This window comes from Nematostella vectensis, chromosome 2 (genome assembly GCF_932526225.1).
Source record: "Nematostella vectensis chromosome 2, jaNemVect1.1, whole genome shotgun sequence".
Taxonomy (NCBI): Eukaryota; Metazoa; Cnidaria; class Anthozoa; order Actiniaria; family Edwardsiidae; genus Nematostella; species Nematostella vectensis.
In genome coordinates, this window is record NC_064035.1 from 21,852,426 (window position 1) to 21,866,092 (window position 13,667).

The 13,667-nt window shown below is 37.5% G+C and overlaps 1 protein-coding gene across 1 annotated transcript in view; it reads right to left on the bottom strand.

Moving 5' to 3' along the window:
* The window catches only part of LOC5513155 (protein disulfide-isomerase A5), a 37,457-nt gene that overhangs the window by 20,840 nt on the left and 2,950 nt on the right, over positions 1 to 13,667 (bottom strand). Inside the window, exons 3-7 of the mRNA XM_032382649.2 lie at positions 10,631 to 10,718; positions 10,274 to 10,339; positions 10,150 to 10,195; positions 9,378 to 9,470; positions 5,815 to 5,875 (exon numbers count right to left, since the gene is read on the bottom strand). Coding sequence (XP_032238540.2) covers positions 5,815 to 5,875; positions 9,378 to 9,470; positions 10,150 to 10,195; positions 10,274 to 10,339; positions 10,631 to 10,718 — 354 coding nt within the window. The remainder of the gene's footprint in view (positions 1 to 5,814; positions 5,876 to 9,377; positions 9,471 to 10,149; positions 10,196 to 10,273; positions 10,340 to 10,630; positions 10,719 to 13,667) is intronic.

Below are 13,667 nucleotides of genomic sequence, written 5' to 3' on the forward strand. Positions count from 1 at the left end.
TCCACACCCTGCAATATACAACACAACATGCACACCATGTAATACACAACCTAATATCCACACCCTGTAATACACAACACAAAATGCACACCCTTAAATACACAACACAATATCTACACCCTGTAATACACAACACAATATCCACACCCTGTAATACACAACACATTATTCTCACCCTGTAATATACAACACAACATCCACATCCTGTAATACACAACCTACTATCCACACCCTGTAATACACAACACAATATCCACACCCTGTAATACACAACACAACATTGAATATCCAAACCCTGTAATATACAACACAATATCCACACCCTGCAATTACAACACAACATCAACACCCTGTAATACACAACACAGCATGCACACCCTATAACACACAACACAACATCCACACCCTGTAATACACAACACAATATCCACACCTTGTAATACACAACACAACATGCACACCCTGTAATACACAACACAATATCCACACCCTGCAATATACAACACAACATGCGCACCCTTTAATACACAACACAACATCCACACCCTATAATACAAAACACAACATCCACACCCTGTAATACACAACACAACATCCACACCCTATAATACACAACACAACCTCCACACCCTGTAATACACAACACATCATCCACACCCTGTAATACACAATACAATATCCACACAGTGTAATACACAATACAACATCCACACCCTGTAATATACAAAACAATATTCACACCCTGTAAAACACAATACAACATCCACACCCTGTAATACACAACACAACATCCACACCCTGTAATACAAAACACAATATCCACACCCTGCAATATACAACACAACATACACACCCTGGAATACACAACACAATATCCACACCCTGCAATATACAACACAATATCCACACCCTGTGATACACAACACAATATCCACACCTTGTAACACACAACCTAATATCCACACCCTGTAATACACAACACAATATCCATACCCTGTGATACAAAACATAATATCCACACCCTGTAATACACAACACAATATACACACCCTGTAATACACAACACAACATCCACACCCTGTAATACACAACACAACATCCACACCCTGTAATACACAACACAATATCCACACCCTGTAATACACAACACAATATCCACACCCTGTAATACACAACACAATATCCACACCCTGTAATACACAACACAACATCCACACCCTGTAATACACAACACAACATCCACACCTTGTAATACACAACACAATATCCACACCTTGTAATACACAACACAATATTAACACAATATCCACACCCAGCAATATACAACACAACATTCACACCCTGTAATACACAACACAGCATGCACACCCTATAATACACAACACAACCTCCACACCCTGTAATACACAATACAATATCAACACCCTGTAATACACAGCACAACATCCACACCCTGTAATACACAACACAACATCCACACCCTGTAATACACAACACAACATCTACACCCTGTAATACACAACACAACATCCACACCCTGTAATACACAACACAACATCCACACCCTGTAATACACAACCTAATATCCACACCCTGTTTTACACAACACAATATCCACACCCTGTAATACACAACACAATATCCACACCCTGTAATACACAACACAATATCCACACCTTGTAATACACAACCTCATATCCACACCATGTAATACACAACACAATATCCACACCCTGCAATATACAACACAACATGCACACCATGTAATACACAACCTAATATCCACACCCTGTAATACACAACACAATATCCACACCCTGTAATTCAAAACACAATATCCACACCCTGTAATACACAACACAATATCTACACCTTGTAATACACAACAAAATATCCTCACCCTGTAATCAGGGCTTCTGGAATTACGCGGAAAAAAACTCAAAATTACGCTAAATTACGCGGGATTTTGCAATACATTTTTCTTTGAAAATCAAAATTTTGCGGGATTCTTTACTGAATTACGAGTTAAATTACACGGAATATCAACTGTTACGCCCAAACAACATTTAGTACCGAAGGAAAGCACGAAATAACTTAAAAAGGTTACTTTTTTTGGCGTGAAAATATCTTAGGCGAGTTTTCATTGGCTCCTAGCCACCAGCCAATTAAAAAAAGTATTTTATTATTAGTCCTAGGCCTTAGCGGTTTAGCAAAGAACGCCTAGTCATTTTATTTGTATTCGGAAATTCAGTTCGAAATATCGCACTCTTACGAAGAATATCTCTCTTTTTTCACGGGAAATAGAGGTAACAACCCTAGAAGAACACATCAGATTTGCAATTAAATGTTTTGTCTTTCAAAATTTAGCCAAATTACGCGGGATTACGCGGATTACGTGGAAAAAGCCGAATTATGCGCTTCCGCACAAGCGCGAAATTCCAGAAGCCCTGTGTAATACACAACCTAATATCCACACCCTGTAATACACAACACAATATCCACACCCTGCAATATACAACACAACATGCACACCATGTAATACACAACCTAATATCCACACCCTGTAATACACAACACAAAATGCACACCCTTAAATACACAACACAATATCTACACCCTGTAATACACAACACAATATACACACCCTGTAATACACAACACAATATTCTCACCCTGTAATACACAACACAACATCCACACCCTGTAATACACAACACAACATTGAATATCCAAACCCTGTAATACACAACACAATATCCACACCCTGTAATACACAACACAATATCCACACCCTGTAAAACACAACACAATATCCACGCAATATACAACACAATATCCACACCCTGCAATATACAACACAACATCAACACCCTGTAATATGCAATACAACATCCACACGATGTAATACACAACAAAACATACACACCCTGTAATACACAACACAATATCCACACCTTGTAATACACAACACAATATTAACAGAATATCCACACCCTGCAATATACAACACAACATCCACACCCTGTAATACACAACACAGCATGCACACCCTATAATACACAACACAACCTCCACACCCTGTAATACACAACACAACCTCCACACCCTGTAATACACAACACATCATCCACACCCTGTAATACACAATACAATATCCACACCTTGTAATACACAACACAACATGCACACCCTGTAATACACAACACAATATCCACACCCTGCAATATACAACACAATATCCACACCCTGTAATACACAACACAATATCCACACCTTGTAACACACAACCTAATATCCACACCCTGTAATACACAACACAATATCCATACCCTGTAATACAAAACATAATATCCACACCCTGTAATACACAACACAATATACACACCCTGTAATACACAACACAACATCCACACCCTGTAATACACAACACAACATCCACACCCTGTAATACACAACACAATATCCACACCCTGTAATACACAACACAATATCCACACCCTGTAATACACAACACAATATCCACACCCTGTAATACACAACACAATATCCACACCCTGTAATACACAACACAATATCCACACCCTGTAATACACAACACAATATCCACACCCTGTAATACACAACACAACATCCACACCCTGTAATACACAACACAACATCCACACCTTGTAATACACAACACAACATCCACACCTTGTAATACAAAACACAATATTAACACAATATCCACACCTTGTAATACACAACACAATATTAACACAATATCCACACCCAGCAATATACAACACAACATTCACACCCTGTAATACACAACACAGCATGCACACCCTATAATACACAACACAACCTCCACACCCTGTAATACACAACACAATATCCACACCTTGTAATACACAACACAATATCCTCATCCTGTAATACACAACACAACATTCACACCCTGTAATACACAACACAACATCCACACCCTGTAATACACAAAACAACATCCACACCATGTAATACACAACACAATAACCACACCCTGTAATACACAACACAATATCAACACCCTGTAATACACAACTCAATATCCACACCCTGTAATACACAATACAATATCCACACCCTGTAATACACAACACAACATCCACACATTGTAATACACAACACAACATCCACACCCTGTAATACACAACACAACATCCACACCCTGTAATACACAACACAACATCCACACCCTGTAATACACAACACAACATCCTCATCCTGTAATACACAACACAACATCCATACCCTGTAATACACAACACAATATCAACACCCTGTAATACACAGCACAACATCCACACCCTGTAATACACAACACAACATCCACACCCTGTAATACACAACACAACATCTACACCCTGTAATACACAACACAACATCCACACCCTGTAATACACAACACAACATCCACACCCTGTAATACACAACACAACATCCACACCCTGTAATACACAACCTAATATCCACACCCTGTTTTACACAACACAATATCCACACCCTGTAATACACAACCCAATATCCACACCCTGTAATACACAACACAATATCCATACCCTGTAATACACAACACAACATCCACACCCTGTAATACACAACACAACATCCACACCCTGTAATACACAACACAACATCCACACCCTGTAATACACAACATATCATCCACACCCTGTAATACACAACACAATATCCACACCCTGTAATACACAACCTAATATTCACTCCCTGTAATACACAACACAATATCCACACCCTGTAATACACAACCCAATATCCACACCCTGTAATACACAACACAATATCCATACCCTGTAATACACAACACAACATCCACACCCTGTAATACACAACACAACATCCACACCCTGTAATACACAACACAACATCCACACCCTGTAATACACAACATATCATCCACACCCTGTAATACACAGCACATCATTCACTCCCTGTAATACACAACACAATATCAACACCCTGTAATACACAACACAATATCAACACCCTGTAATACACAAAACAACATCCACACCCTGTAATACACAGCACAACATCCACACCCTGTAATACACAACACAACATCCACAACCTATAATACACAAAAGGATGTGCCCCAAATTGGAACAGTTAATATTCCCATCCCCACCATCACCAACACCATCACTACTATTATCACCAACTTCACTACCATAATCACCATTACCATTGTCATTAGCATCATCAACATCACTATCATCTTATTTCTTTATTTACATCTACCCCTACCCCAAACCCCTTAAAATCCATGTTTGCTTTTTTATCGAACAGTCACCTGTTTGTCATGCTTATTATCAATCTTCTTATCTTAGGTTATTATCATTATCATCACTGTCATCAACTGTTATTTTAGCCTGGCAAATATAAACCTAATAAAACAGTAACTACGCATGCTTAGTCAAACAATGAAGAGATGTAAAGCAAATAAGTGAAATGTCGAATGGAAAGTGAAAGTAAATATCTAACTGACGTGTAAGAAACGACTTTTACATAGATTAACAATTCCTTCATAAGACTATCATCAAAACCGTCATCATCACCACTACCGCACTACCAGGCATGTTGGTTCCCCCTAATGATTTGTTTTTCATTTTGATTTCTGTGGATATGCAGCCCTCATCAGCAAATCCATTAAATTGTGATTACCATTATCATAACTACCAGTAAATCATTGTTACAACCACCATTATCATCACTATCATTATCAAATATACATTACCACAAACCCTACAAAACATACAGATAACTTACATGGTGCATAGAACATAATCAAAACAGGTTTTTTTTCTCTTGTAAGCAGTTTGCTGAGTTCCTGAAATGTAATGTTAAGAAGTCATTATTATGTGATCCTCCTCTAAAAGTTTTATCACTTTATTTCTTGCTGACACGCTCACCACTGACCAACCCCCCATTCACGGATCACGAAAGTAACCCTAACCGCCCCTGTGCATTGTAAAAGCAGTAAACATACGTCATCGATGACGCAACTTTAAGCAAAATTATCCCGATGCCATATCTATATTCATATCTCCTAAACGAAACATCACATGACAACCAAACTTGGTATATGTCATGAATGTGTCAAGGGGTGTGCAACAATTTGGTTGTGTGAAATGCTGACGTCAACAAAAAATAAAAGAAACATCGTACGACAACCAAACTTGGTAGGTGCCATGTATGTTTCAAGTGGGGTACAATGAGATGGTCATGTGAAAACTAAACTTTTTATGTGTCGTGTAGATGTCAAGGGTGTAGGGAAGGGGGTTTGACAAGTTGGTCGCATGATCTGTGAAATCGCTGAAAAAAAACATAAATAATATAGATATAAATAATATTTCTTAAACTATATAAGCAAAGATTTGGTCGACCTATTTATTTGCCTACTAAGCTTATTCAAAAACTGTGTACAGGCTTATGCTGGGTTCCATGGACCTTGAAATGATTTGTATGGCTTGAGGGCAAAAAAACTGTTATGAGAATGGGGGAGAAGTTTGCCTGCCTCTCTGTCAATGTTTCTCTAAGACTCCCATAATGCATGCAAAATGGTGGATGGAAGCGTCTTCGCTGACATGGAGGTATTAGCATTAATAACTGTGGTTTATGGCTATAAGCTGGTACCGGATGGAAAGCAATAAAAGTATCTATATGTGACTTGTGTCATTTTTCGTTTTGTGTCTTTCTGAATTACTGCATTTCATATCGTTATCTTCGACTTGATAAATCGTTTGAAATTGGCTCTTGGCAGTAAGACTTGGAGCCTTGGAAGAGAAGGCTGCAGCACCACATTATCATTTTCATGGTCATGGTCATTAGGGGTATCATTATCATAAGGGGTATCATTATCATTGTCATGGTCATGTTCATTAGGGTTATCATTATCATTATCATGAGGGTTATCTTTATCTTTATCATTACTGTTATCGTTATAGTTGTCATTAGCATTATCATTATTATAAGGAGTATCTTTATTATTATCTTGTCATTGTCATTAGCATTATCATTATCATGAGGAGTATCTCTATCATTATTATTATTATCATTAGGGGTACCTTTATCATTATTATTATCTGGCTCGTCTGCTCAAACAGAGGTCAAACCCACCAGAACTGTAAGCTTATTTGACCCGAGTTACAAATTCTAACTCTGAACTTTGCTGTGTTCTTTCAGTCCTACTTTCTAATATGATGTTTCTCTCACCAAAAATCGATGAGCTTCGAGTGGCCATTAGCAATTCAAATCCAGACTCTGTGTGCATAACGGAAACATGGCTCAAGCCTCATATAGATAGCAATAATGTCGCTGCATCTGGCTTAAAATATCTGCGGGACAGAGAACTTATCGATCACGGTAGGGTTTGCATGCACGTCTGCAAGGATATTCAATATGAAGTTTTAAATGACATCATGGATGAGAATTTTGAAGTATTATGGATTCGACTTCGCCCACAATGACTCTCAAGGGGTGTTAACTCTATTGTTGTTGGAACACTCTACCTAGTGATCCATTGACTTTAAATTACTTCTCAGACTTGATCTCCAAAATTGAATCCCGTTTCCAAGATTGTGGGCTGATAGTCTTAGGCAATTTTAACCAGCTGAATTTTTCTTGAATAAATAATGTTTACTGTCTTAAGCAGATCGTTCCATTCCCCAGCCGCGGCCAGAGTAAGTTGGATCTCGTCTTCACCAACTTCATGTGTTTTTATGCCACGCCAATCAAGTTGCCTCCTTTTGGCCTCTCTGACCATGACACTGTGGAAGTGCATGCCCTTGCACGCACTAATCTCCCAAAGAATAAACGTTACATCGCATCTAAAGATCTTAGAGAATCCAACCAACTTGCTATTAGTTCCTAGAAATGGTCAGAGTCGGGACGTTGGTTAGTGCGAAGGAAACATGTGACGTGAAGATGAAAACTCTTGAAACAATCAAATTGACAGGCATGGACACTGTGATGCCTCTCAAGACCAAGCGCATTATCTCCAGTGAACCACCATGGATTAACGATAAACTGAAAAATCTAATAAAGAACCGCCAGAGCGCACTGATGTGCTTTAACATGCCCAAATACTAGGCATCTAAATGCCAACACCTGCGCCCCTGTGAGCAGCGCAAATAGTGGGACAAGGTGAAATAATTAAGTGGAATGAAGACTACCAATCGAGCAGATCCCGTAACTCTTTTGAAGCATGTATCCTGTGGCCTTAGTGCAAGTCTGGTTGCCCTTGCAAACAAGATCAACAATGTCTTCCTAGATCCCATGGCTCCTTTGCACCGCTTGTCCCTGATTAGTGTTGATGTTGTGTTGTGTATTACAGGGTGTGCATGTTGTGTTGTATATTGCAGGGTGTAGAGTGGTGTTGTGTATTACAGGGTGTGCGATCAGGTCTCAAATAAAGCATTTTTCCGGATCCTCCTGCATTCACTGAACTTTGCTTGTTGCGTAAACTCGGTTCACTCAACCCCACAAAGGCTTCTGGGCCAGATAATATACCATCTTGGCTTTTAAAGGAGAATGCAGACCTACTTGCCCCTGCCATTACAGATATAATTAATAGATCGTTAAAGGAGGATAGTCTCACCACTTCTTGGAAGCAACCGGATCTCTTCCTAAGGAGACATCAACAAACACTTGTGGCCAATCTCACTTACACCTGTGATATCTAAGGTCACCAAGGAGTTCGTTGTTGAGAAATACTGTAAGTCAAACCAGCTGTCTTAGCAAGAGTTGACCCAAGGCAATTTGGCACAGTGCTGGCCTCCAATACCACCGAAGCACTAATACAGTAAGCACCTATCACGCTCGACCTAGATAACATGGAACTCTGGAATTATGTTGACGATACTACAATATCTGAAACAATTGCCAGGGAATCTTCTAGTAACATCCAAGCAGCGGTGGATGCGCTCTCAGCATCAGCGGACAAGTTCAAGCTTAATGAGAGGAAGTGCAAAGAACTGCGGATCGGATTTAGTACTAAGCCGAGCAATTTTGAGCCAATTCAGGTGAACAGTAAACCCATCGATACTGTGTCCCATGCTAAAATTCTTGGGCTTAATGTCTCAAGTGATCTCAAGTAAAATCACCATATCAAGGAAACTACTAAAAAGGCATGAAAACAACTCTACAGTTTACGGCAACTCAAGTGAGCCAGCCTTGGGTCCGAAGAACTTCTTCAATTCTATCTACAGTAACTCGTTTCCGCCCCACCATGGAGTATGTGTGTCCAGTCTTCTATAACATTCCATAACTATTTTCATTATTATTATCTTTTTTTTATTGTCATTATCATATATTATTTTATACAAACTTACTCCAGCTTTCTCTAGATGGACGACATCACTGGACCCTGGCTCTTCTTCCCATGGGGCATCACCAGTTGGGTTATTCATAAATGTCATCATGGACTAGCAGAAAATGATAGGGGTGTGTAAAGTTAGCCGCCAGAGATAGAGTCATTTTTAAATGCTTATCACTGGCTATAAGAAAATTAAACACTTATATATTAGGATAGGAGGGGTAACAAATGTGTGAACCAATAAATCTAAAGAAAAACAAAATTCTGTAGCGAAACTAGGGAAAGGCATGCTCTCCCCCTCTCCCTTCAGAATGAAATTTTCCTATATCCTTTTACCCACATATAATAATCACAAATTTTTTCATCATATTTTAGCGAAAAAAGCTGTTATAATAATATCAACTAAAAAATCTATTATCTTGACATAAATGAAGAAATATAAAGAAATAAAGATATATAAAAAGGGCCCTGTTATCAAAGCATTCAATGAAACAGGTGTGAGCTTTTCCTTATAGAAATATGAAAAAGGCCCTGTTATCAAAGCATTCAATGAAACAGGGGTGAGCTTTTCCTTATAGAAATATGAAAAGAGCCCTGTTATCAAAGCATTCAATGAAACAGGTGTGAGCTTTTCCTTATAGAAATATGAAAAGATCCCTGTTATCAAAGCATTCAATGAAACAGGGAGCTTTTCCTTATAGAGGTGCACGTAATACAATTTAATGGAAGATTTTAAGGTCTTTGTTGTGCATGAGCAAAAAGAGAAAGATCCTGGTTCAGACACTCACCTTGAATGTATCCAGGCGGTCATAATCTTTGTTAAAATCCCCTTCCCTATAAATAACATTTCATAGGTTTTTAACTAGCAAAGTAACATTATACATATTAAATTCTTCTAAATTGCAAACTTACTTGTAATGCTTGAGTGCCAAGGGCTTGGGTGAAACTTTGAATTTCTTGCAGAGTTTTTTGCTATCACTAATAAAGAGTAATTCGAAATTGATACTTTATAATAACCAGGCAGGATATAAATGGATATGTCTAGCATATACAAGCATCACAGGATGGACAACAATACTGCATGATCTAAAACAGTAACTGTCTATAGGCAGCTCTAATTAATTTTCAAATTTTCCTTTACAGAGAAAATGTAAGAATTGCCCAGATTTCACACTTGGAAATTTGAATTACAAATGAATCAAGTGTCAATAACTACAAATTACCTGGTGTGTTAACAAAGATAAAAACAATAAAACAAGTCCCACTTACCCGCAATTAATAAATGCTACAGTACCCTTTCCCTTTATTGCCATGGCAACCTCACCAAGAAGTGACAATTTCTTAGATGCATCCTTTTCTGTAATATGGTAATAATAATAATAATAATAATAATAATAATAATAATAATAATAATAATAATAATAATAATAATAATAATAATAATAATAATACATTTATTTGTAAAGCACTAAAACTATACATATTTTAAAGCATGAATGATGATGAATCACATTGAAATTAATTTAAATAAAATTTGCATTTTGGTAATATCTTTTTTGCAGTAGTGTAAAAATATTTTCTCATATTATTAAACATGGTTAATGTTGAAGGCTCAAACATCATGGACATGACTAGGATTGCTAAAAAAAAGTTAACACCCAGAGACTCAAATCAAACAAATACTGAGGAGCGAAAATTTTAACAGAACATACAACATGTAAAAGTATCTAAACCACAATAATTGGTAGTTTTAATTACACATCCCACCGTACTTAAAGTTATGTTAAGTGATAGGCCGCGTGCGAAGCTCCATAGGTATAGAGAAATGGTATATATCTATGCGACTGAGTTTTCTGGTCATTGCGCGGGTACCCTGTGGTGTCGCCCGCCTGCCCGTGGAGCCAGCACAATTTGCAATAACTTCGTAAAACGTCACCTCAGTGAAATCATTATACAAGAATATATTTTAGCACTATCCGAGAATGCTACATACTTAATAAAACCCCGAAAGGTACAGCAAAACTTACAATAATTTAGTTTTTAGTGTTTTTGTATTTACACTTATGCTCTTCTAACTCGCGGCCGACACTGTGAATTGATAAAGTTTTTGCATTATTTTCGTCGTGGCTAAAGCCAAGAAAGAAATTTGACACATCTTAACACTTTTATAATAAAAAGACGTACAAACGATGGATGGAAGGACAAAGGATGGGTTTGGAAAAAGAAGGTAAGTAAGACGTCAATTTTATAAACTTCGTCGGAGCTATGAAAAACTTGTGTTGATATATTTTAGCAGTCAAACTGTAAAGCCATGATGGCATGTTGATGTTTTATTATACCTAGTTCCTAACTAGTAATTAAGCTAGTTTGTTCATACATTACCCCATAAAAAGGATAGAAATTGTATGATTGATTGTTCGTAGACAAACGTCGCGTTTGTTTTAAAAAATGTTGTTATTTCTTTGCTCTTAACTCATTCAAGAAGTGAACTAATGTTAAGCTTTTTATGGGATAACTTTTTAACTGTAAATAAAGAACAATTTCTTATCTGGAGATTCTTCATCAAATTTAACTTAAGTTCTGTCAGCTCTTTTATGAAAGATATAGAGCGAGGAACAGTTTTAGTTTATATTTTGTGAGTTCGAAGAACATTTAAAATTTAAAATGAATTCTGGTTTAAATTTTAGGGAAAAAAAGGTTATGAGGGAGGTTCTAAAAAGATCTGCTTTACCTCCACAGTTCCCTTTATGCATATGATTCTTTTTCACAAAAAAGATATCTTGAATAACCCAGCTCAGCGTTTTCATACAAAATCTCAAAACTTTTCATAGAAAACTAAAGACAGCTTTTTGTTGGGAGCATTTAGTTCGATACCTATAGTTTTTCTCTACAGCTTTTCCTAAAAAAAAAAAGGTCAAAAGGCAATTCAACCTCTGGCTCATTTGCCCCTAAAAACAGACTTCATATATTAATTTTCTGTTCAAGGTTCTATTTTAAAGGTTACTTGGAATTATTTTTAATTTTAGGTTTATCAATTAGGTTTTGTGCAGCATAACATATCTTTAGTATTCTTCCGTAGTGTTTTGTCACTGTTCTCCAAATTTTTTTCAGGCGAATCCCAACTCAAGCAATCTGCCAGTTTTAAAGGCATGATGCTAGGGCAGGATGTATTCATTAATACAGCTAAGTAACAATAAGATAGATAATGGTTACAAATAAAAACTTGATATAAAAAAATGAACCAGGCTAATAAAATAAACAAGTCAGAAACTAAGAGAAATATACTGGCTCCGCCGGTTCCGCTGGTTCCGGCGGTTCTTCTTTTCAGTAATGCCGTAAGTATAAATTTGGATCGGCATTACTAAAAAGAAGAACCGGAGGAACCAGCGGAACCAGTATATTACGCTTAGTTATAGGGGTAGGGATGTCATACTAGGATCACCATTTATTTCCTTTCTAATCTGAACATAAAAAAAAAACATTTCGTTGTGAAATGCTAAGACAACATCACTAAGAGCAGATGTGCTACGTTATTTCACGCATATTTGATAGCGGAGCTAAGCGCGGCCGCAGGCCACGCGCGTAGCCCCATAGGCATAGAAATATGGTATAGGTATGCGACTTGGTTTTTGTGGTCAGCGCGCGGGTACCCTGTGGTGTCACTCGCCAGCCAGCCAGCCAGTCAGTCAGCCGCGCAACTCCCAGGCCCCACCCGGCCCAGAAATGGCGACAAAATACAAGCACGGAGCAAGGGAAAAAGTTCTTGTCGATTATGCGATAATTATTTATTTTGCCTCAAATTTTGTGACTTAAGGATCAGGTCAACTACAGGAGATCTACTAACATTCATTCACGCCAAGATTTATCTGGTTTTAGCTAGTAAATTTAAGCAAGTAACAGTTCACATTAAAAAGCGAACAGAAGCACAAGAAAGCGACCCAAAAAAACAATGCAAGGTGAGTTTCGGACGACGATTTGTATTGTGTATTGAGAATATGACAGTTATTAGGCTTTTTGTCCTTTTTGTATGCTTTGAGAATGCGAGTACTTAACTTAGTAATCAAATTATTTGAGCATAACAGGTTTTGTTTTGACATTCCTTGTTTTATCTATATTCTTGATTTTGTTGAATAAAATACGATACAACAAAAACTGGAATTCGTCTTTAATAAGACTTCTTCAGGGCAGATTGATTGTGTTGAGATATTTCATAAAGGCTAACCAATATCGTGTTGCATTTGTCAAATACTGCTAAAGAAGACCGTTCTTGTCTTTATATCCTGTGCTCTTAGTCCTAAGAAGATAC